The 21,214-nt window shown below is 40.5% G+C and overlaps 1 protein-coding gene across 6 annotated transcripts in view; it reads right to left on the minus strand.

The window, feature by feature from the left end:
• The window catches only part of top2b (DNA topoisomerase II beta), a 135,093-nt gene that overhangs the window by 16,622 nt on the left and 97,257 nt on the right, over window positions 1-21,214 (minus strand). For all 6 annotated transcript variants that reach the window (XM_033047055.1, XM_033047022.1, XM_033047014.1 and 3 more), the window contains 5 exons: window positions 20,899-21,099; window positions 18,401-18,536; window positions 17,204-17,362; window positions 10,710-10,899; window positions 2,515-2,606 (listed from right to left, as the gene is read on the minus strand). In XM_033047055.1, the coding sequence (XP_032902946.1) occupies window positions 2,515-2,606; window positions 10,710-10,899; window positions 17,204-17,362; window positions 18,401-18,536; window positions 20,899-21,099 (778 nt within the window). The remainder of the gene's footprint in view (window positions 1-2,514; window positions 2,607-10,709; window positions 10,900-17,203; window positions 17,363-18,400; window positions 18,537-20,898; window positions 21,100-21,214) is intronic.

The raw sequence follows: 21,214 nt of genomic DNA on the forward strand, positions 1-21,214 counted from the left end.
CCCTCTGCAACTCCCTGATTAACTCATCCCAAACCACCACCTCTCCAGGTACTTTCCCCAGCAACCGCAGGAGATGCAACACCTGTCCCTATATCACCTTCCTCGACTCTGTCCAGGGACCCTGACAATCTTTTCAGGTTAGGCAGAGGTTCACTTGCACCTCCTCCAACCTTATCTACTGTATCCAGTGTTCCAGGTGTGGACTCCAATATATCGAAGAGACCAAGCGTAGACTGGACGATCGTTTAACTGAACACCATCGTACAGTCCGCCTTGGTCTACGTGATCTCCCAGTTGCCAAACACTTTAGCTCCCCTTCCCATACTGACCTTTCTGTCGTGGGCCTCCTCCATTGTCGGAATGAGGCTAAACTCAAATTGGAGGAACAGCACCTCATATTTCGCTTGGGCTGCTTACAACCCAGCAGATAGACACAAAAAGCTGGAGTAACTCAGCGGGACAGGCAGCATCTCTGGAGAGAAGGAATGGGCGACATTTCGGGTCGAGACCCTTCTTCACTCTCCTTACAACCCGGTAGTATGAATACTGATTTCTCTAACTTAAAGTAACCCTTGCATCCCATCTCTATCCCACCCTCCCCCCCCCCCCCATCACAATGAAAATCGCGATTAAAAAAAAAGAAGAAATTCTCAATTTAAAATAACCTAAAGTTGTTAATGAAAACAGAAGAATTGGATTAAAACAGAATTTTTGAAAATCGTGATTTTTAATGTAAATGAGATTTGGAATACCATTGTGATGTCATTGTGAATGAATACAGAAGAATTTGAATAAAACAGTTTTTTTTTAAATCACGATTTTTTATGTAAATGAGATTTATGATCCCATTGTGACGACGAACGCGGCTGACGGGTAACGCAAGTGGAAAAGTGGTTTGAAAAGTGGTTTTTATAAAGTTTAAAATGTCAATAACTTGTAAAATATAACTTAAATCCGAACAAAACTTGTTTGTTTTACATGCCAGGACAATGGTGAGTAAGGTGGGCCAAAAATTGTAGCGTTATCGCGTACCGTTTTGGAATATTGCGCACACGCCCGCACGTATACATACAAACAAACAAGATGAGAGTTTTAGTAATATATATATATACAGATATAACAGCAGAGAAATGGAGTGGTGACTTTGCATCAATATTTATAGTCATAGGGGAGAGCGCAAGTATCATGGGCAGGTACTCAAATTGGATTCCAAGGCAGTGAAAAGTTATGTGATGAAGCCATATTTATAATATTCACCATATTTAGAAATGACATGGATAATGGGATATAAGGCAAATTTGGAGATAACAAATTGGGTGATAGTATTTACTGCCAACCCCAATTATTTCTAGAAATTGTCATTTTTCTAACTGAAACTAGACTGCATTAGAAAACAAATTAGCATTTTGGAAACATACATCTACTCAATAAACTAATAATAACGAAACTAGTTTTCCCTGTAAATTTTATTGAAAGAGTGTTGACATCCATAGAAACATAGAAAATAGGTGCAGGAGTAGGCCATTCGGCCCTTCGAGTCTGTACCGCCATTCAATATGATCATGGCTGATCATCCAACTCAGTATCCCATCCCTGCCTTCTCTCCATACCCCCTGATCCCTTTAGCCACAAGGGCCACATCTAACTCCCTCTTAAATATAGCCAATGAACTGGCCTCAACTACCTTCTGTGGCAGAGAATTCCACAGTGTAAAAAATGATTTTCTCATCTCGGTCCTAAAAGTCTTATCCTTAAACTGTGACCCCTAGTTCTGGACTTCCCCAACATCGGGAATAATCTTCCTGCATCTAGCCTGTCCAACCCCTTAAAATCCACTCTATTACAAACATACAAATTAGGAGCACCATGACATGGCCCCTCAAGTATGTTCTACTATTAAACATTCACGGCTAATCCGATGTAGCCTCAACACATCATCTCCAATATCCGAGATAATCTTTCACCCCCTTCCAAATCAAGGATTTATCCATGTCTGCCTTAAAAATGCTCTGAGACTCCGCTTCCACTGCCCCATGAAGACAATTCCAAAGACGTAGGTAGGACCTTCTAACAGAAAGTGTTTCTCTCTTCTCTCTTAAGTGGGAAACTACTTATTTTTAAGTCGTCAACCCTAGCTTTAGGGTTCAAGATTCCTTTCGGTCTTAAGTTTCAATCAAGTTTCCTCTTGATCTTTTACACTCCAGCAGAGATCCTCGATTATGGAATTTCTAACCAATTTTCAGGAAAATCAAACGTTAATAGGTTTAATTAGAAATTAATCAGCTTGGAAAGTAACAAGTCTTCATCTGTTGCTACGAGACTACGGATCTAACAGCATTCTATAAGTAAACAGTCAGCATATTCACTCAAAATCAACATATAAACAATGGAGTGATCCACTGAGTACTATTAGCAAAAAAAAACTTCCATTAAAGCCCAATGCATAATATTTTTTTCTCTCCATCCCAGTGAAAATGCAGCATTACATTTATTGTCAACAATAATTTGACCTACCCGTTTCTTCTGATCTCTCATGATATGATGATGAGGAGAATATATTTTCAGGCTCATGGTTTTTTGTGAGCTGTGGGGTAACTTTCCCAGCACTAGGTAAAGAAAATAAAAATAAGATTTTATAATAAACTAATGTTTGAATATCTTGTTAAATTTGTTACCAGAGCACCTTCCTCCACATGTTTGCTGTGTCCCCCACATGACTTGTGGCAAACTGCAAACGGGACTTCTTATGGCTTTTTTTCAACAATGGCTTTCTTCTTGCCACTCTTCCATAAAGGCCCGATTTGTGGAGTGCAGGACTAATAGTTGTCCTGTGGACAGATTCTCCCACCTGAGCTGTGGATCTCTGCAGCTCCTCCAGAGTTACCATGGGCCTCTTGGCTGCTTCTCTGATCAATGCTCTCCTTGCCCGGCCTGTCAGTTTAGGTGGACGGCCATGTCTTGGTAGGTTTGCAGTTGTGCCATACTCTTTCCATTTTCGGATGATGGATTGAACAGTGCTCCGTGAGATGTTCAAAGCTTGGGATATTTTTTTATAACCTATCCCGGCTTTAAACTTCTCCACAACTTTATCCCTGACCTGTCTGGTGTGTTCCTTGGGCTTCATGATGCTGTTTGTTCACTAATGTTCTCTAACAAACGCCTGAGGCCTTCACAGAACAGCTGTATTTATACTGAGATTAGATTACACACAAGTGGACTCTATTTACTAATTAGGTGACTTCTGAAGTCAATTGGTTGCACTGGATTTTATTTAGGGGTATCAGAGTATAGGGGGCTGAATACTTTTGCACGCCACACTTTTCAGTTTTTTATTTGTAAAAAAATTTGAAAACCATGTATCATTTTCCTTCCACTTCACAATTATGCGCCACTTTGTGTTGGTCTATCACATAAAATCCCAATAAAATACATTTACGTTTGTGGTTGTAACGTGACAAAATGTGGAAAAGTTCAAGGGGTATGAATACTTTTGCAAGCCACTGTATGTTTAAGGCGAATGAGAAAAAAATTAATAGGAATCTGAGGGGTAACTTTTCACACAAAGGGTGGTGGGTGTATGGAACAAGCTGCCAGAGGAGGTAGTTGAGGCAGGAACTACCCTAACATTTAAGAAACAGTCAGACAGGTACATGGATAGGACAGGTTTGGAGGGATATGGGCCAAACGCAGGCAGATGAAACAAATGTAGTTGGGACATGTTGGTTGGTGTGGGCAAGTTGGGCCAAAGGGTCTGTTTCCATGCTGTATCACTTTATGCCTCTAATCCTGGGCGTGCATATTTCCGAAGATCTTTCCTGGACCCAGCACACTGATGCAATTATAAAGAAGGCATATCAGCGCTTGAGAAGATCACGGAGAGTCGGTACGTCAAGGAGGATTCTCTTGAACTTCTACAGGTGCACAGTAGAGAGCATACTGACTGGCTGATCGTGGCTTGGTTCGGCAACTTGAACGTCCAGGAGCGGAAAAGACTGCAAAAAGTTGTGACCGCTGCCCAGTCCATCGGAGTTGCTCAACAGGTCAGAATATCTGGATACCCAGTCCTCTGACCTCCCCACCATCGAAGGGAACTATCAAAGTCGCAGCCTCAAAAAGGCGGCCAACATCAAAGACCCACACCTGGCCACACACTCATTTCACCGTTGCCATCGGGAAGAAGGTACAGGAGCCTGAAAACTGTAACGACCAGGTTCAGGAACAGCTTCTTCCCTACAGTCCAGGCTATTAAACACGACAGTAAATAAGCTCTGAACTATAACAGACTATTATTATTATTGCACTATATTTGTTTGTTTATTGAATATGTGTGAATGTGTATATACACACACTTTTTTTTTCTCCCATTGTGTACTATGTTTACATTTTCTGTTGTGCTGCAGCAAGTAAGAATTTCATTGTCCTATCTGAGACATATGACAATAAAACACTCTTGACTTGACATTGTTGTTAGCTGCTCATGTTATAGCTCCTGGGCAGCGCTTTCACACCGTGGGGCTCCCTCCCCTATCACCTACTGCGGTTTCTTGTCATCGGCGGTGGCTTTGTCTGCTCTACATGGACAAACGCCATTAGCGTATCCCGTCACTCTCTCCAGTCGCCCTCTTTCCTCCCACATCCCCACCCAATCCACTCATCGGCGCCTAGTTTTAAAGTGAAACGACACAAAGTGCTGGAGTACCTCTGCCAACTGAATCAGTCTGAGGAAGAGTCCCGACTTCACCTATCCAACTTCTCCAGATATCCTGACATGTTGAGCAACTCCAGCACTTTGTGTCCTTTTGTCTATTAACCATCTGCAGTTTGTTGTTTCAAATACAGACGATGATAGTACCTTACTCGGTTATAGTGGACAATAGGCAATAACGGACACCACTCTCTCCGCTATAGTCCGTTATAACAAGGGTTTATTGTAAACGGACCATAGCAGAGGGAGTGGTGTCCATTATTGCCGATGACTGCAGATGATCGGTAATAGACAAAAACATGATGGAGTAATTCAGTGGGTCAGGATCTCATTCAGAGGCCAACTAGACAGAGCGACGGGAGAAGCAGGTGGCGGTGGTTGAGCATGCAGCAGACAAAGCCACCGACAACAGCAAGAAACAGCAGCAGGTGGGAGGGGAGGGGGCCCCATGGTGACCGAGTGCATGGCGGCCCAAAGAAAGCAGTCCCCAGGGGCTACAACATGAGTCGTAATAGCAGCTGTGGTGGGTGCACCTTGCGAATCAGGAATGGGGTCAGAAGCTGGGGCTCTAAACGACCTGGGAGATGGTGGTAGCCAGGGATCGGTTGTCAATCTGAAATCGGTTATGTGGGTCCATTAAAACAAGGGTTTACTAACTATATTGCCTCTGCAAAACAGTCTCGACCCGAAATGTCACCCATTCCTTCTCTCCAGAGATGCTGCCTGTCCCGCTGAGTTACTCTAGCATTCTGTGTCCATCTTTGATTTAAACCAGCATCTGCAGTTCTTTCCTACACAGTTAGGAGAGAAGATTGACAGCATAGTTGAAAAGGGATTTTGGGAAGCACACTTTTAAAGGTGCCTAGTAAATTAGAGAAAGCTTGAGAGGAAGTTCAGAGTTCCAGAGGATAAGAGGAAAATTGAACAGAATGGGGGGAGGAGGGGTTATGGGGTGGTTTGTGGGGGCCAGGCAGAATGAAAACATGAAAACTTAAACATTGAGCCAGCAGAGATAGAATTAGACAAGGAGGGATTTCAATATTTAGATGTAAACAAATAACTCTTTCGTGACGGAGTTACTGAAACTCTGAAAGAGCGTCGCCACCTGCGGACAATCAGGGAATTTCCACTGAGCTCTTGTAATTTTGTCTGGATTATAAAGAGGGACAGACCGGACAATCAGTGTTTAACCTGTATTATGCTTTAATTTCAATTTTCTGGTTACATTGTCGTTCATTTCTCTATTAATGCCGATGATCAAGCACTGAGCCAGTAAAAAGGTCATGAGAATTTATTCCAAACATATATATACAAAGTTAAAACCAGGGTCTAGATACCATATCATGGACTATTTCTACTAACAAGAAAGACAGTGAATACAAATCATAGTTAAAAGGATTATAAATAAATAATCTTCCAAGGCTACTATCAGTTTAACATAGAAACATAGAAATTAGGTGCAGGAGTAGGCCATTCGGCCCTTCGAGCCTGCACCGCCATTCAATATGATCATGGCTGATCATCCAACTCAGTATCCCGTACCTGCCTTCTCTCCATACCCTCTGATCCCCTTAGCCACAAGGGCCACATCTAACTCCCTCTTAAATATAGCCAATGAACTGGCCTCAACTACCCTCTGTGGCAGAGAGTTCCAGAGATTCACCACTCTCTGTGTGAAAAAAGTTTTTCTCATCTCGGTTTTAAAGGATTTCCCCCTTATCCTTAAGCTGTGACCCCTTGTCCTGGACTTCCCCAACATCGGGAACAATCTTCCTGCATCTAGCCTGTCCAACCCCTTAAGAATTTTGTAAGTTTCTATAAGATCCCCTCTCAATCTCCTAAATTCTAGAGAGTATAAACCAAGTCTATCCAGTCTTTCTTCATAAGACAGTCCTGACATCCCAGGAATCAGTCTGGTGAACCTTCTCTGCACTCCCTCTATGGCAATAATGTCCTTCCTCAGATTTGGAGACCAAAACTGTATGCAATACTCCAGGTGTGGTCTCACCAAGACCCTGTACAACTGCAGTAGAACCTCCCTGCTCCTATACTCAAATCCTTTTGCTATGAAAGCTAACATACCATTCGCTTTCTTCACTGCCTGCTGCACCTGCATGCCTACTTTCAATGACTGGTGTACCATGACACCCAGGTCTCGCTGCATCTCCCCTTTTCCTAATCGGCCACCATTTAGATAATAGTCTGCTTTCCTGTTTTTGCCACCAAAATGGATAACCTCACATTTATCCACATTATACTGCATCTGCCAAACATTTGCCCACTCACCCAGCCTATCCAAGTCACCTTGCAGTCTCCTAGCATCCTCCTCACAGCTAACACTGCCCCCCAGCTTAGTGTCATCCGCAAACTTGGAGATATTGCCTTCAATTCCCACATCCAGATCATTAATATATATTGTACCCCACTAGTCACTGCCACCCATTGTGAAAAGGACCCGTTTACTCCTACTCTTTGCTTCCTGTTTGCCAGCCTGTTCTCTATCCACATCAATACTGAACCCCCAATGCCGTGTGCTTTAAGTTTGTATACTAATCTCTTATGTGGGACCTTGTCGAAAGCCTTCTGGAGGTCTAGATACACCACATCCACTGGTTCTCCCCTATCCACGCTACTATTTACATCCTCGAAAAATCTATAAGATTCGTCAGACATGATTTACCTTTCGTAAATCCATGCTGACTTTGTCCAACGATTTCACCACTTTCCAAATGTGCTGCTATCCCATCTTTAATAACTGACTCTAGCAGTTTCCCCACTACCGATGTTAGACTAACTGGTCTGTAATTCCCCGTTTTCTCTCTCCCTCCCTTCTTAAAAAGTGGGGTTACGTTCGCTACCCGCCAATCCTCAGGAACTACTCCAGAATCAAAAGAGTTTTGAAAGATTATTACTAATACATCCACTATTTCTGGAGCTACTTCCTTAAGTACTCTGGGATGCAGCCTATCTGGCCCTGGGGATTTATCGGCCTTTAATCCATTCAATTTACCCAACACCACTTCCCGACTAACCTGGATTTCACTCAATTCCTCCAACTCCTTTGACCCGCGGTCCCCTGCTATTTCCGGCAGATTATTTATGTCTTCCTTAGTGAAGACGGAACCAAAGTAGTTATTCAATTGGTCCGTCATATCCTTGTTCCCCATGATCAACTCACCTGTTTCTGACTGCAAGGGACCTACATTTGTTTTAACTAATCTCTTTCTTTTCACATATCTATAAAAACTTTTACAGTCAGTCTTTATGTTCCCTGCCAGTTTTCTTTCATAATCTATTTTTCCTTTCCTAATTAAGCCCTTTGTCCTCCTCTGCTGGTCTCTGAATTTCTCCCAGTCCTCTGGTATGCTGCTTTTTCTGGCTAATTTGTACGCATCATCCTTCGCTTTGATACTATCCCTGATTTCCCTTGTTATTCACGGATGCACTACCTTCCCTGATTTATTCTTTTGCCAAACTGGGATGAACAATTTTTGTAGTTCATCCATGCAGTCTTTAAATGTCTTCCATTGCATATCCACCGTCAACCCTTTTAGAATTAATTGCCAGTCAATCTTGGCCAATTCACGTCTCATACCCTCAAAGTTACCTTTCTTTAAGTTCAGAACCATTGTTTCTGAATTAACAATGTCACTCTCCATCCTAATGAAGAACTCAACCATATTATGGTCACTCTTGCCCAAGGGGGCACGTATAACAAGACTGCTAACTAACCCTTCCTCATTACTCAATACCCAGTCTAAAATAGCCTGCTCTCTCATTGGTTCCTCTACATGTTGATTTAGATAACTATCCCGCATACATTCCAAGAAATCCTCTTCCTCAGCACCCCTGCCAATTTGATTCACCCAATCTATATGTAGATTGAAGTCACCCATTATAACTGTTTTGCCTTTGTCGCACGCATTTCTAATTTCCTGTTTGATACCATCTCCAACTTCACTACTACTGTTAGGTGGCCTGTACACAACACCCACCAGCGTTTTCTGCCCCTTAGTGTTTCGCAGCTCTACCCATACCGATTCCACATCCTCCAAACTAATGTCCTTACTTTCCATTGTGTTAATCTCCTCTCTAACCAGCAACGCTACCCCACCTCCTTTTCCTTTCTCTCTATCCCTCCTGAATATTGAATATCCCTGGATGTTCAGCTCCCAGCCTTGGTCACCCTGGAGCCATGTCTCCGTGATCCCAACTATATCATAATCATTAATGGCTATCTGCACGTTCAACTCATCCACCTTATTACGAATACTCCTTGCATTGAGACACAAAGCCTTCAGGCTTGTTTTTACAACGCTCTTACCCCTTATACAATTATGTTGAAAAGTGGCCCTTTTTGATTTTTGCCCTGGTTTTGTCTGCCTGCCACTTTTACTTTTCACCTTGCTACCTATTGCTTCTACCCTCATTTTACACCCCCCTGCCTCTCTGCTCTTGTACCCATCCCCCTGCCACATTAGTTTAAATCCTCCCCGACAGCACTAGCAAACACTCCCCAAGGACATTGGTTCCATTCCAGCCCAGGTGCAGACCGTCCTGTTTGTACTGGTCCCACCTCCCCCAGAACTGGTTCCAATGCCCTAAAAATTTGAATCCCTCCCCCTTGCACCATTTTTCAAGCCACGTATTCATCTGCAATATCCTCCTATTTCTACTCTGACTGGCCCGTGGTACTGGTAGTAATCCAGAGATTATTACCTTTGAGGTCCTACTTTTAAGTTTATCTCCTAGCTCCCTAAATTCATCTTGTAAGACCTCATCCCTTTTTTTTACCTATATCGTTGGTGCCAATATGCACCACGACAACTGGCTGTTCACCCTCCCCCTCCAGAATGTTCTGCAGCCGTTCAGTGACATCCCTGACCCTTGCACCAGGGAGGCAACATACCATCCTGGAGTCTCGTTTGCGGCCGCAGAAACGCCTATCTATTCCCCTGACAATTGAATCCCCTATTACTATTGCCCTTCCACTCTTTCCCCCCCCCTCATGTGCCGCAGAGCCACCCATGGTGCCATGAACTTGGCTGTTGCTGCATTCCCCTGATGAGCCATCTCCCTCAACAGTATCCAAAATGGTATACCTGTTTAGGAGGGAGATGACCGCAGGGGACTCCTGCACTACCTGCCTACTGCTTTGCTGGCTATTGGCCACCTGTTCCCTTTCTGTCCTCTTACCTTTTACCTGCGGTGTGACCAACTCGCTGTACGTGCTATCCACGACGTTCTCAGCATCGTGGATGCTCCAGTATGAATCCAGCCGCAGTTCCAATCGTTCAATGCGGTCTGCCAGGAGCTGCAGCTGTACACACTTCCTGCAAACGTAGTCACCAGGGACACCGACCATATCCCTGATCTCCCACATGTTGCAGGCTGAGCAAACCACGGGGCCAATCTCCACTGACATATCTTACTCCCAAATTAACTCTATATTAAATATTAAAAAACACAAAACTTTATCCTTTAAACTTTACTAATAAATACTAATAAATACTGTACACTCAACTCCCAGAATCCTTAACTCCCAGAATCCTTAACCTGAAGGCAGAAATGTAAAAATGTAAACCCGGTCCTCTTCCACCAATCAGAGGCTTCCACCAGACTCCTTCTCTGGAACGTTGCCGATTTTGGTGTCAGCTCCCCTCGCACCAACGGCTCCCTGGGCCTCTGTGAAAGCAAGCCCCGCGATGTATTTTATACTTACAGCGCAGGTACTCCTCCCCTCGCACCAACGGCTCCCTGGGCCTCTCTAAATGACCAGACTAGTGTTAACCTAATGACATGTGAACTTCCTTACAAATACTATTTACATATTAAATATGGAAATTTCAGTGAACTTCAGGTGACAATAAATAGCAACAATACATGGAGACATTCTTCAATGTGTAACGTTGTTGGCCTGCAAAAGGAGGCAATAAAATTAAATTGCTCAGCTAGCAAGTTAAGTGCCGCCAGAACAGTTAGGGAATTAGATTTGAATACTCACTGTAGAGATGACTGCTTTGATTTGGTGGTGAAAAAATCATCATCGTCTTCATCCTCCTTTCCACCATTGTCTGAAGGAACAAATTCTGCATCCCTTTCTTCCATACTTGGAGATTCGGATTTCTTTTTTAGATCCTCATCATCATCTGCTTCCTCTTCGGAGAAATCAAAAGTATACTTCGGCTTTTCAGCTATGGAAACAAAGTTACAGCTATAAATTTATATTAACCGCATTAATTTTCTGAATTATCATATACCTAGAACTGAAGACAAGTCTAGAAACATAATTTCAGTCCAAAATATACTACTCCATCTGTATAACTTTAAAAAAGTAATTTGAAAAAGTTTTCAAATTAGCAGTCTTCACCCCACAAATAACTTATAACGGAAGCCTACACTCCCACTCAAGGCTGCTGAAATAATCTATTACAAAAAGAAAATAATTGGCTTAGTGGCCGTTCTTGCAAGAAGGTTGGAATTAAAAAAAGAGAAACATAGTCACAGGATAGAGATGAGGGCATGCCTGGAGTGCTGCACACAGTCTTGCACACGTTATGCTTATTTAATAGAGGATATACTGGCATTGGAGACAGCCCAAAGGAGACTCACTAGGCAAATTCATGGTTTGAGAGTTTTGCATAAGTAGATACAGAAATTAGATCTATATTCTTCTTTGTAGTTTAGACGAATGAGGGTGAATATTGAAGCCCTTAGTGCATAATATGATAAGACTGAAGGGAGAATCTCAAATGAGGAGGAATAGTTATAAAATTGTGCGACAAGGTGGTCATTTAAAATAGTGGTACATACAACTGCTTGAAGAAGGTTATGAAACTCTGGAATGCTCTACACTGAATAGCAGAATTGACATAAAAGAGACACGTTCTCGTGTAGATGAGCCATGATCATTGTGAAAGAGAGGCAGGCCTGTGGCCTACTCTGTCTCCTACATTCTTATAATCTTATCTCCCTCATCTACTTTTGTCTGATTTGAGTTTAAAAATCTAACTACTGTAATCATCTCAGGTATCAGCTAATTTTAATTACGCATTTAGGGATAACTGGCATAAAAAACGAATATGAATAAGATGAATAGCTTATGTTCATATGACATGGATAACGTCATTAGAAAGATTTGCTTATGTGAAATATTTTTTATATCCCAATCTAATTCAACCATGTAAAAATCACTTTAAATCATGTACAAAATAGTAGTGCACTGAAGCAGTTTAGACAAAACATTTTTTTTAAGCAACTGAAAATGTTAGAAATAAAAACTGCTCAATCGAACGAACACCCCAAAACATCATATAGAAAGAAGAAACAAAATTGTGTTACAATTTTGTGAAAAGATCCTGGGATGGTTGGTCTTGATTCAAGATTACTGTCCCTTTCCAAAAAACACACTATTTTATTCATATTTTGGAATGTCAGTGTTACCATCAAAATAAGATATACAAATTTGTAGAGTTGCTGCCCATTCCTAATTGTCCGAGTAGATGGTGACAAACTGGGGTGGAAGTTTGCAACCTTCACGTGGTCCGCCCTGTTTCGACTAATGCAATCAACTCGACGTGCACAAACAGAAGATCAAATAGAACAAGTTCCCCTACAACTTTAGGCTGTGCACGCCACACAAAAGAAGAAGTGACAAACTCACTTCTTCTTGAAGTTCTGCAGTCCTTCTGGTAAATGCTGTTTGGTAGAGTGTTCCTGGATTTAGACCCGCGATAATGGCAGAAGGCAATATATTTCCAAGTCAGGACATACAGGTCGTCATCAGCTTATGAATGCCAGAATTACTAATAAGCTACATATACAAATAAGCATTTAGGAGATCAGTGAGATGAATTGCCGGCTACTGTGAGGTTGCAAGTTCTTGACACTAGCTGAAATTTGTCACATTGAACCCAGAAAGAATACAATCTAGCTATGGACATGTTGGCTAGTGTGGGCAAGTTGGGCCAAAGGGCCTGTTTCCGCTGTATCACTGTATGATTATAACACATCAATGTCCATTTTTCAAATCCTATTTCGGGACATGCGACGGAACCAGCAGCAGTATGTTCAATAGCATTTAAAACCTCATCTTTTGCAATTTGTTAGTATTAGCATTATTAAGAGTGCCAAAACAAGATTTAAAATGCTTCACCAGACTATCTATTCCTATGGGACAACCCACCTCTGCGGGCATCTTCTGCTTTGTGAGAACTTGGTTTGTGGCTGCATTTCCGACTTGCGAACTGTTCGGCTTACGAACAGTTCTCAGGACGGAACCTGCCGTAACACGGGGAGGATCTGTATGTGAATTGGAGGCAGATAAGCAGACAGTGGTACAATGAGAATTGTCACAGGAATCTTTAATGTTAATTCTGCACCTCAAAACCTTGCGATATCAGGTTACCCACAAGCAAGGAACCTTTATGCTGATGACCAGCTGCCATGCTACCTAAAACCTTGGTTCCACTCTGGTGAAGCAAATCAACACTGTTTACATATTAAACAGTGGAAACAGCAAGCCAATAACAGAGCTACATATTTCCATAACTATAGGATCAGATCAAAAGGTCCTGTCACTTCCAACCAAGAATGGTGGGGACAATCGAACAAGAGGATTTAGCTTCATAAATTATGCAATACATTGAGTCCAAAAGACATCTCTGTATGTATTTGCTACTATATTCTGTTAGAAATGCCAGTCACCACTATTAAGTTCTGCAACCTAATGAACTTATGAACGGGAAATCTGTTTTGGGAGTTCTTTGAGGATGTCATATTTCAACAAATAACGGCAAACTACTGATTGTACTGTGTTTAGATTTTCAGAGCCTTTCGATAAGATCTCTGGAAGGAGATTGGTCAAATTTAGAACACATCGCATATGGGGTAATATATTGGCATGGATTGATAATTGGTTATTAGGTAGTAAACAAAAAGTATAAATAGATCATTCTCAGGTTGCAGACTGTGGTTAGAGGAGGTATAACAAGGTCATACGATAATGATACTTACCTACATCAGTGATTTGGCTGAAATAATTAAATGTCCTATTTTCAAGTAGCTTAACTAGGAGCAAAAGTTGACCATCTGCCTCTTGAACCTGTTCAGCAATTCATTGTTAATGGCTGATCCATTTCATCCTGCACTAGCACCATATCCCTTAATTCCTTTAAAACTATGCCCGATGTTGAGTAATGAGGTGAACTAAAGAGGCTTCATAAGGACATAGTCAAACTTGGTAAGTGTGCAGATAGAATTTAAGGCAGAAAAATCTGAAGTCATCTACAAAACCGAAAAGCAATGTACTTTTTATTTAAAATGGTGATAGATTGGGAAGTATTAATATTCAAGACACCTAGCATTGAGGACTAAAGCGAGAATGATGCAAGAAGTCAGAAGGAAAAATGCAATGTTGATTATTTCTGCAAAATAATTTGAATATAAGAATAAAAGCTTATTATTCTAATTACATGCGGAGCTAACTTTATTCTCCAGTGTTTAGTAGAGTTAGATACAGCCTTGCCAAAATGCGAAAAAACTTTTACAGGATTCAACAAAATCAATGTAGGTAAAATGTTTCCCCTACCTCAGAAGTCTAGACCAATGAATCATTGTGTTAAGATTAGGGTAGACTATTTAAGAATGAAATTAGGAGAAATTCCTTTGTTCAGTCGGCGAATCCTTTAATTCTCTAACCGGGTTGTGGACTAGATATATTCATTCAAAACAAAAAAAAGAGATTTATGGACGCAAGGGAATCAAAGGATATGTACTAATACAAAAAATGCGAATGAGAAAGATGGACCAGGATTTCGATGAATGGCAGAGAAGGTTCATTCCTAGTTATGTTGGTTAATTTGTTCCCCAAGATCTCTTGCGACTGGACTTCAAGAAACCTTTGATTCAACACCAAACAAACTGAATCGTAGAAATCTAGAAAATAGGTGCAGCAGTAGGCCATTAGGCCCTTCGAGCCAGCACCGCCATTCAATATGATCATCCAGAATCAGTACCCTGTTCCTGGTTTCTCCCCATATCCCTTGATTCCATTAGCCCTAAGAGCAATATCTCTCTCGAATACATCCAGTGAATCGGCCTCCACTGCCTTCTGTGGCAAAGAATTCCACAGATTCACAACACTCTGGCTGAAAAAGTTTTTCCTCATCTCAGTCCTAAATGGCCCACCACTTATTCTTAAACTGTGACCCCTGGTTCTGAACTCGCCCAACATGGGAACATTTTTCTGGTATTTAGCCTGTCCAGTCCTTTAAGAATGTTCACCCCACATCAGTCTGAAGAAGGGTTTCGGCCCGAAACATTGCCTATTTCCTTCGCTCCATAGATGTTGCTGCACCTGCTGAGTTTCTCCAGCACTTTTGTCAACCTTTAAGAATGTTATATGTTTCTATAAGATCCTCTCTCATCCTTCTAAATTCCAGTGAACATAAGCCCAGTCGATCGATTCTTTCATCATATGTCAGTCCCGCCATCCCAGGAATTAACCTGGTGAACCTACGCTGCACTCCTTCGATAGCAAGAATGTCCTTCGTCAAATTAGGAGACCAAAACTGCACACAATACTGCAGGTATGATCTCACCTGGGCCCTGTATAACTGCAGCAGGACCTTCTTGCTCCTATACTCAAATCATCTCGCTATGAAGGCCACCATGCCATTACCTTTCTTCACTGCCTGCCGTACCTGCATGCTTACTTTCAGTGACTGATGTACAAGGACACCTGGGCCTCATTGCATCTCCCCTTTTCCTAATCTGACACCATTCAGATAATAATCTGCCTTCTTGTTCTTGCCACTAAAGTGGATAACCTCACATTTATCCACATTATACTGCATCTGCCTACTCACTCAACCTATCCAAGTCAACCTGCAGCCTCATAGCATCCTCCTCACAGCTCACACTGCCACCCAGCTTTGTGTCATCCGCAAACTTGGAGATGTTACATTTAATTCCTTAGTCTAAATTGTTACTACATATTGTAAATAACTGGGATCCCAGCACTGAGCCTTGCAGCACCCCACTTGTCAATGCCTGCCATTTTGAAAAGGACCCGTTAATTACTACTCTTTGCTTCCTGTCTGCCAACCAGTTCTCGAACCATGTCAATACCCTACACCCAATACCACGTGCTTTAATTTTGCACACTAATTTCTTGTGTGGGACCATGTCAAAGGCTTTTTGAAAGTCCAAATACACCACACCCATTGGCTCTTCATTATTCATTCTACTTGTTACATCCTCAAAAAAATCCAGATTAGTCCAGCATGATTTACACTTCATAAATCCATGCTGACTTTGAACGATCCTGCGCTTTCCAAATGCGCTGTTATTACATCTTTAATAATCCCAATGGTATACTGATTTTCTTTGACGTCAAGTGGTACGAGAGTGGTATCAAGGAGGGCTGGTAAGACTAAAGCCATTTGGAGTTAAGTAGAAATTCTCCTCGAGGTGGAAAGGAGGATGGTTGTGTTTGTTGAAGGAGAATCTGCTCTCAATCCCAAGGCAACACAGCAGGATTCCTTGAAAAATTATCCCAGGCTCATGTATCATCAGATACTACATAACTGACCTTCAGTTAATTTGGAGCGTGGATGTTCATTGATGGCCAAGAGTGTTTAATTGCCATGTGCAACAGGACTGGAATAATGAGACTTTCAGTTTCTTTGGCATAGGCTTCGGGTGGATTACTGACAAATATCTCTGACAAAGGTGAACCATCTAACAAAGTCTATCCACCTTCTCTTGACATTCAACAATATTATCATTGCTGAATTTTCACCATAAACATTCTGGTATTTATCATTGATCAAGAACATAACTGGAATCTCCATATAACTACTACTGTTGCAACAGCGTACCAGAGACAAAGTATTCTGCAGTAAGCATCCCCTTTGACTTCCAGAGTCCTCCCATCATCTGAAAGTATAAGCACGATGCAATAATTCATTATTTAAATGAATGCACTATTTTTTCATTTTAAGACTAGTGATTCATTAAACGATAAAGTGACCCCCTCTACCCCCCCTTGCTTGGCATCCCATCCACCAGTCCATTAACATCCTCAACCACAGTGCATGGTGGTTGCATTTCATATCTTTGATAAAATGCCCTGTGGCAATGGTCACAGGAATGGTCACATAAATCTTTCATTTGCTAATGGGACATGATCTCTATCAAGTTTTCCTACAAGTCACATGCTATCCCGACTTGGAAATATATTGCCATTTCTTCATCAGCACTAGGTCAAAATCCTGGTACTTCCCACATAACATCAACATATAACAACCACCACAAGTACTACAGCAGATCAAGATGGTGGTCAAGCACAGACTTGGCCGATAATTAGACATGAGCATTGTATGCTGAACTTTCGGGTGATGCTCATATTCCAGGGAAGTATAAAAATACAAAAAGAGCAGAGAGGCGTATTTAGTACATTAAGATCCAGCCGGTAGGGTTATTCATGTTGATCACCTGCAGCTCTACGAGGTGTGATCTCTCTGGGAATATATGTCAAGTCGGGTTCTTCAAGGTCATCATCTGTCTTGGATTCTGAATCAGACCAAGGGTTCTTTTTCTTTCCCTTTTTGACTTGAGATTTAGAAGTCTGAGGTGTCTTTCTTGCTCTGGCACCTGAGAACAAAATACAGAAATTAATGCCATAAGCATCTTCTTACTTTGTAATCAGAATTTATTATATATATTATAGTTTTGATGTACAAAAGATGTAATTTTAATGACAATGTTCAATCCGTTATCAAAAGAGACAACGCAGCAGACACAGAGCTGCTTTCTCACACCTCCATCAATCAAGTTCAATCCTGGCCTTTGATGCTATCTGTGATGTTTTCTCTAGGTGCCCTGATTACCTCCGACTTTCCAAAGCAATGCAGTTGGTGGATTAATTGGCCACTCTAAATTGCCTGCAATGTGTAGATGAGGAGGAGAAACTTTGGGGGGGGGGGAATTGCTAAGAATGTGAGGACTTTAAAAAGTGATTAAGATTAATGGGTGCTTGATATTTGGTAGAGACTTGTTTGGCTGAAAAGCCTATTTCTATATTATAATTTATTCATGTTACAAAAATAGGTATATAAATTAACATACGGTAATCTTGATCACTGTACAGGTGTTAATTTGCCATATTTTTGGTTTACATAGCATGAAAACTTTAAACTGTTTATGATATGTTTAAAGTGCAGACACTATCAGAGTAGGATACTATTCAATTCATTCCTGGAAAGAAAATATACTTAATAAGAATTATGCTATTTCATTGTTTCAACGTCACAGTTGATCAGGTTGAGGCAGCAGGCCTTTAATAAAAAGGCAAAGAGCTATGTCGTAAATCATATCTGTACAAACCTGCAAATATTCACTTTGTTATAGCAGTGATGTTTCTTTGACGTAGCTCTATTTTAGTTGAGGATAATACTTTGACAGACAATTTTCAAACTTTCATTATTTTTATTATAACATTCAAAATGACATTGAATTTTAAATTGTTTTGACGTAGTCTAGGAATGGACTTTGCTTTATTAATACCAGGTACATTTAAGAAAATGCTGTATTTGTTCGAATTAGTTAGTGGGCACTGCATGCTTCTCACTCTGGTTAATATAGTTTGTCTACTGCATAAAGTGGAGCACATCCTAATTTGTGTAAACACACCAGGTTCCTTCTTTTCTTTCTTCAGGCGTGGAGCTTTAACCTTGGCCTCACTTGTGTCCAATGCTTCTCCATTTCCTTCTCCTATTGCTGCCCCAACCTCTTCATCAAATTCCAGCTTTATTGCATCTGCATCACCCTGAAAATTAAATATGAACAATAACAGCCCACTAATTAAAAAAAATATTTGTATTGAGAAAAATGCCTTGGACCTAAGGGCAAAATTTTCATCCAGCGTGTTTGGGTAAACCGAACGAGCTGCCGGGGCAGACAGGCTGTAGATGTGGGTACAATTACAATGTATAAAAGATATTTAGAAATGTACATCAATACAAAGGTTTAGAGAAAATATGGGTATACAAATATAAATGGAACTAGTTAACATAGATATCTTGGTTAGAATACACGTGTTGGGCTGAAGGCCTGTTTCTGTGCTGTATAACAATGTCTCCAAGGAGATACAAATTCATTAATTTGCTAAATAAAGGAATAATAATTTCCTTCCTATGTTTTCAATATATATGTGTTGGTCAAGTAAAGTATAGATTTTAAAGGTAAAGCATGATTTAAAAGTTTAACGACTTAATGAGAAGTTGCAAGGTCGAGAGCGTCAAATGGGACATCAATGTCTGTTTTTAACTAGAGTTCTCAAACATTTGTGGCTGAGCTTTTTTCAGTTCAATTTAATTTAGAGATACAACATGGAAACAGGCCCTTTGGCCTACTGAGCCCACGCCAACCACGGTTCATCCTTTCACATCAGTTCCAAGTTATACCAATTTCTCATCCACTCGCTAGATATCAGGGGTAATTAACCTTTTGGGATGTGGAAGGAAACCCACGAGGCCACATGTGGAACGTGCAAACTCCTCAAAGACTGCGCCCAAGGTCAGGATCGAACGAGGGTCTCTGATGCTGAGGCAGCAGCTCTGCTAGCGGCGTCACTCTGCCGACCAAATTCTCATGCAAACCACTTTTTTAAAAAAATGTTTTTCTGAATAATTAACAATTGTGCAGATGATTCAGTACTTTAATTGTGGATTCAAAATATTTTTATTTTTCAAGGTGGAAGTTCCATAAAGTGAATTCAAATCACATAATGGAACTCAATGATTGGTAAGGTCCTAGAATCATCTGTTTTGTCAAAGTTAGTTTGCAGTAAGTAAGGGAGATCCAAAATGCATTTAAAATAGGGTTTTCACCACAATTTAAGAAAAGAAACTAAGTGTGGTCAGAAAAAATATATAGTCAATTTTCTTGATTATAGTATATTGGGAAAAAATGTATACTAAAATTTTGAAAAAAAACAACCCCCACAATTAAAATGTGAATTACGGAAATGTCTGAGACCTTACACTTGGAAAAAATTAGACTTGTCTTAATTGAAAAAAATAAAGCTATTTGCTAGAATATTGTCTCCATTTATTGATTTTCTAAAAAGGTAAATTGGATCAACATGGAAGCTGGACTGAAACTTGAATCCAGGACTGGATGAATAATTACACTTTATAATCTATGGACCTATCTCCAAAATTGTATTATTGGTAATCTCCTTTGTTTTTTTCCCCCTCCCCACTCTATTAGTTTAGAGATTCCTTTTTTTTCGCCTCTTATTTCTCTCCTCTCTATAGCTCCATCTTTCAAAATGTTTTAAAATAAAAAATAGAAGCTTTGTATATATGTAATTGGTAAGCAAATCGTGTTTTGGTTATTATATGTATATGCTACTAATAAAAATATTTAAAAAAAAACAAAACATATATATATAGTCATAATGATATAGTAACTGAGTCCCCAGAAAGTAACAATTCTTTTTAGATCATGATCTTAGGCTCTCACCTAGGGAAGTAAATTGATCTTTTGTCAAATGATTTTGAAATCACTTAGAAAATATATGTTTTAGTTATAGCAGGTGTCCTTTTAGGGCCTCTGCTTTCTGCAGTTATGAACCTCTAGGACAAACTATGATTAAAAAGTACACAAAATTGCTGGGGAAACTCAGCGGGTGCAGCAGCATCTATGGAGCGAAGGAAATAGGCGACGTTTCGGGCCGAAACCCTTCTTCAGGGTTTCAATCACTTCAATCAGGCTTCAATCACTCCTCAAGGTATGATTAAAAAGTATTGCGCAAAATGAAAGTGCAGCAATGTAGCAATTCCATGGCAAAATACCAGAGGTGCCAGGTTATAAAGTATCTTGAAAGACAAATTAAATAAGAAAAAGCATATTCCTTCGGGCTACGATGTCAGTAAGTGATTGTCAGTTTAAAATAATAGAGTGACAAGGAAAAAGTTATTTGCTTAACAAATTGAGTAATTTGTCATTAGGAATACTCAGGACCTGGCTGATGCAGTTTCATTGAATCCAAAATAAATGTAATTTTAAATCCCAATTGCAATAATACCATTTTTACAATGTAAACCATTTAACAACATTTGTAAATGAATGACAGAAACTTTACAATATACCCCAAATGTGCCTTTAATTAATTGTAAACTTACCTTTCCTTTCTTTTTCAACAATTTTTTTGTGCCATCTGCCTTCAATGCTAATGTAATGACAGGTTCAATTCTCCTGCCATAGATTGAGGGTAAAGTCTCTTCAAGCTGCATCCTTTTCATTTTTGGTTTACCAACTTTTCCCTTGACTGCTTTGGTAACAAATCCTGATAGAGCATCCTCTCTCTCTTGAGCTTCCACACGCTGCATTAATGTGAGAAATAAACTTGTTTTAACAATCATATCTTTAAGATTTTCACTGTAATTCAAGAAATAAAGCGCTCTATATTTGAAACAATTGAGATATTTGCCTGAATTC

This window comes from Amblyraja radiata, chromosome 2 (assembly GCF_010909765.2).
Source record: "Amblyraja radiata isolate CabotCenter1 chromosome 2, sAmbRad1.1.pri, whole genome shotgun sequence".
Lineage (NCBI taxonomy): Eukaryota > Metazoa > Chordata > Chondrichthyes > Rajiformes > Rajidae > Amblyraja > Amblyraja radiata.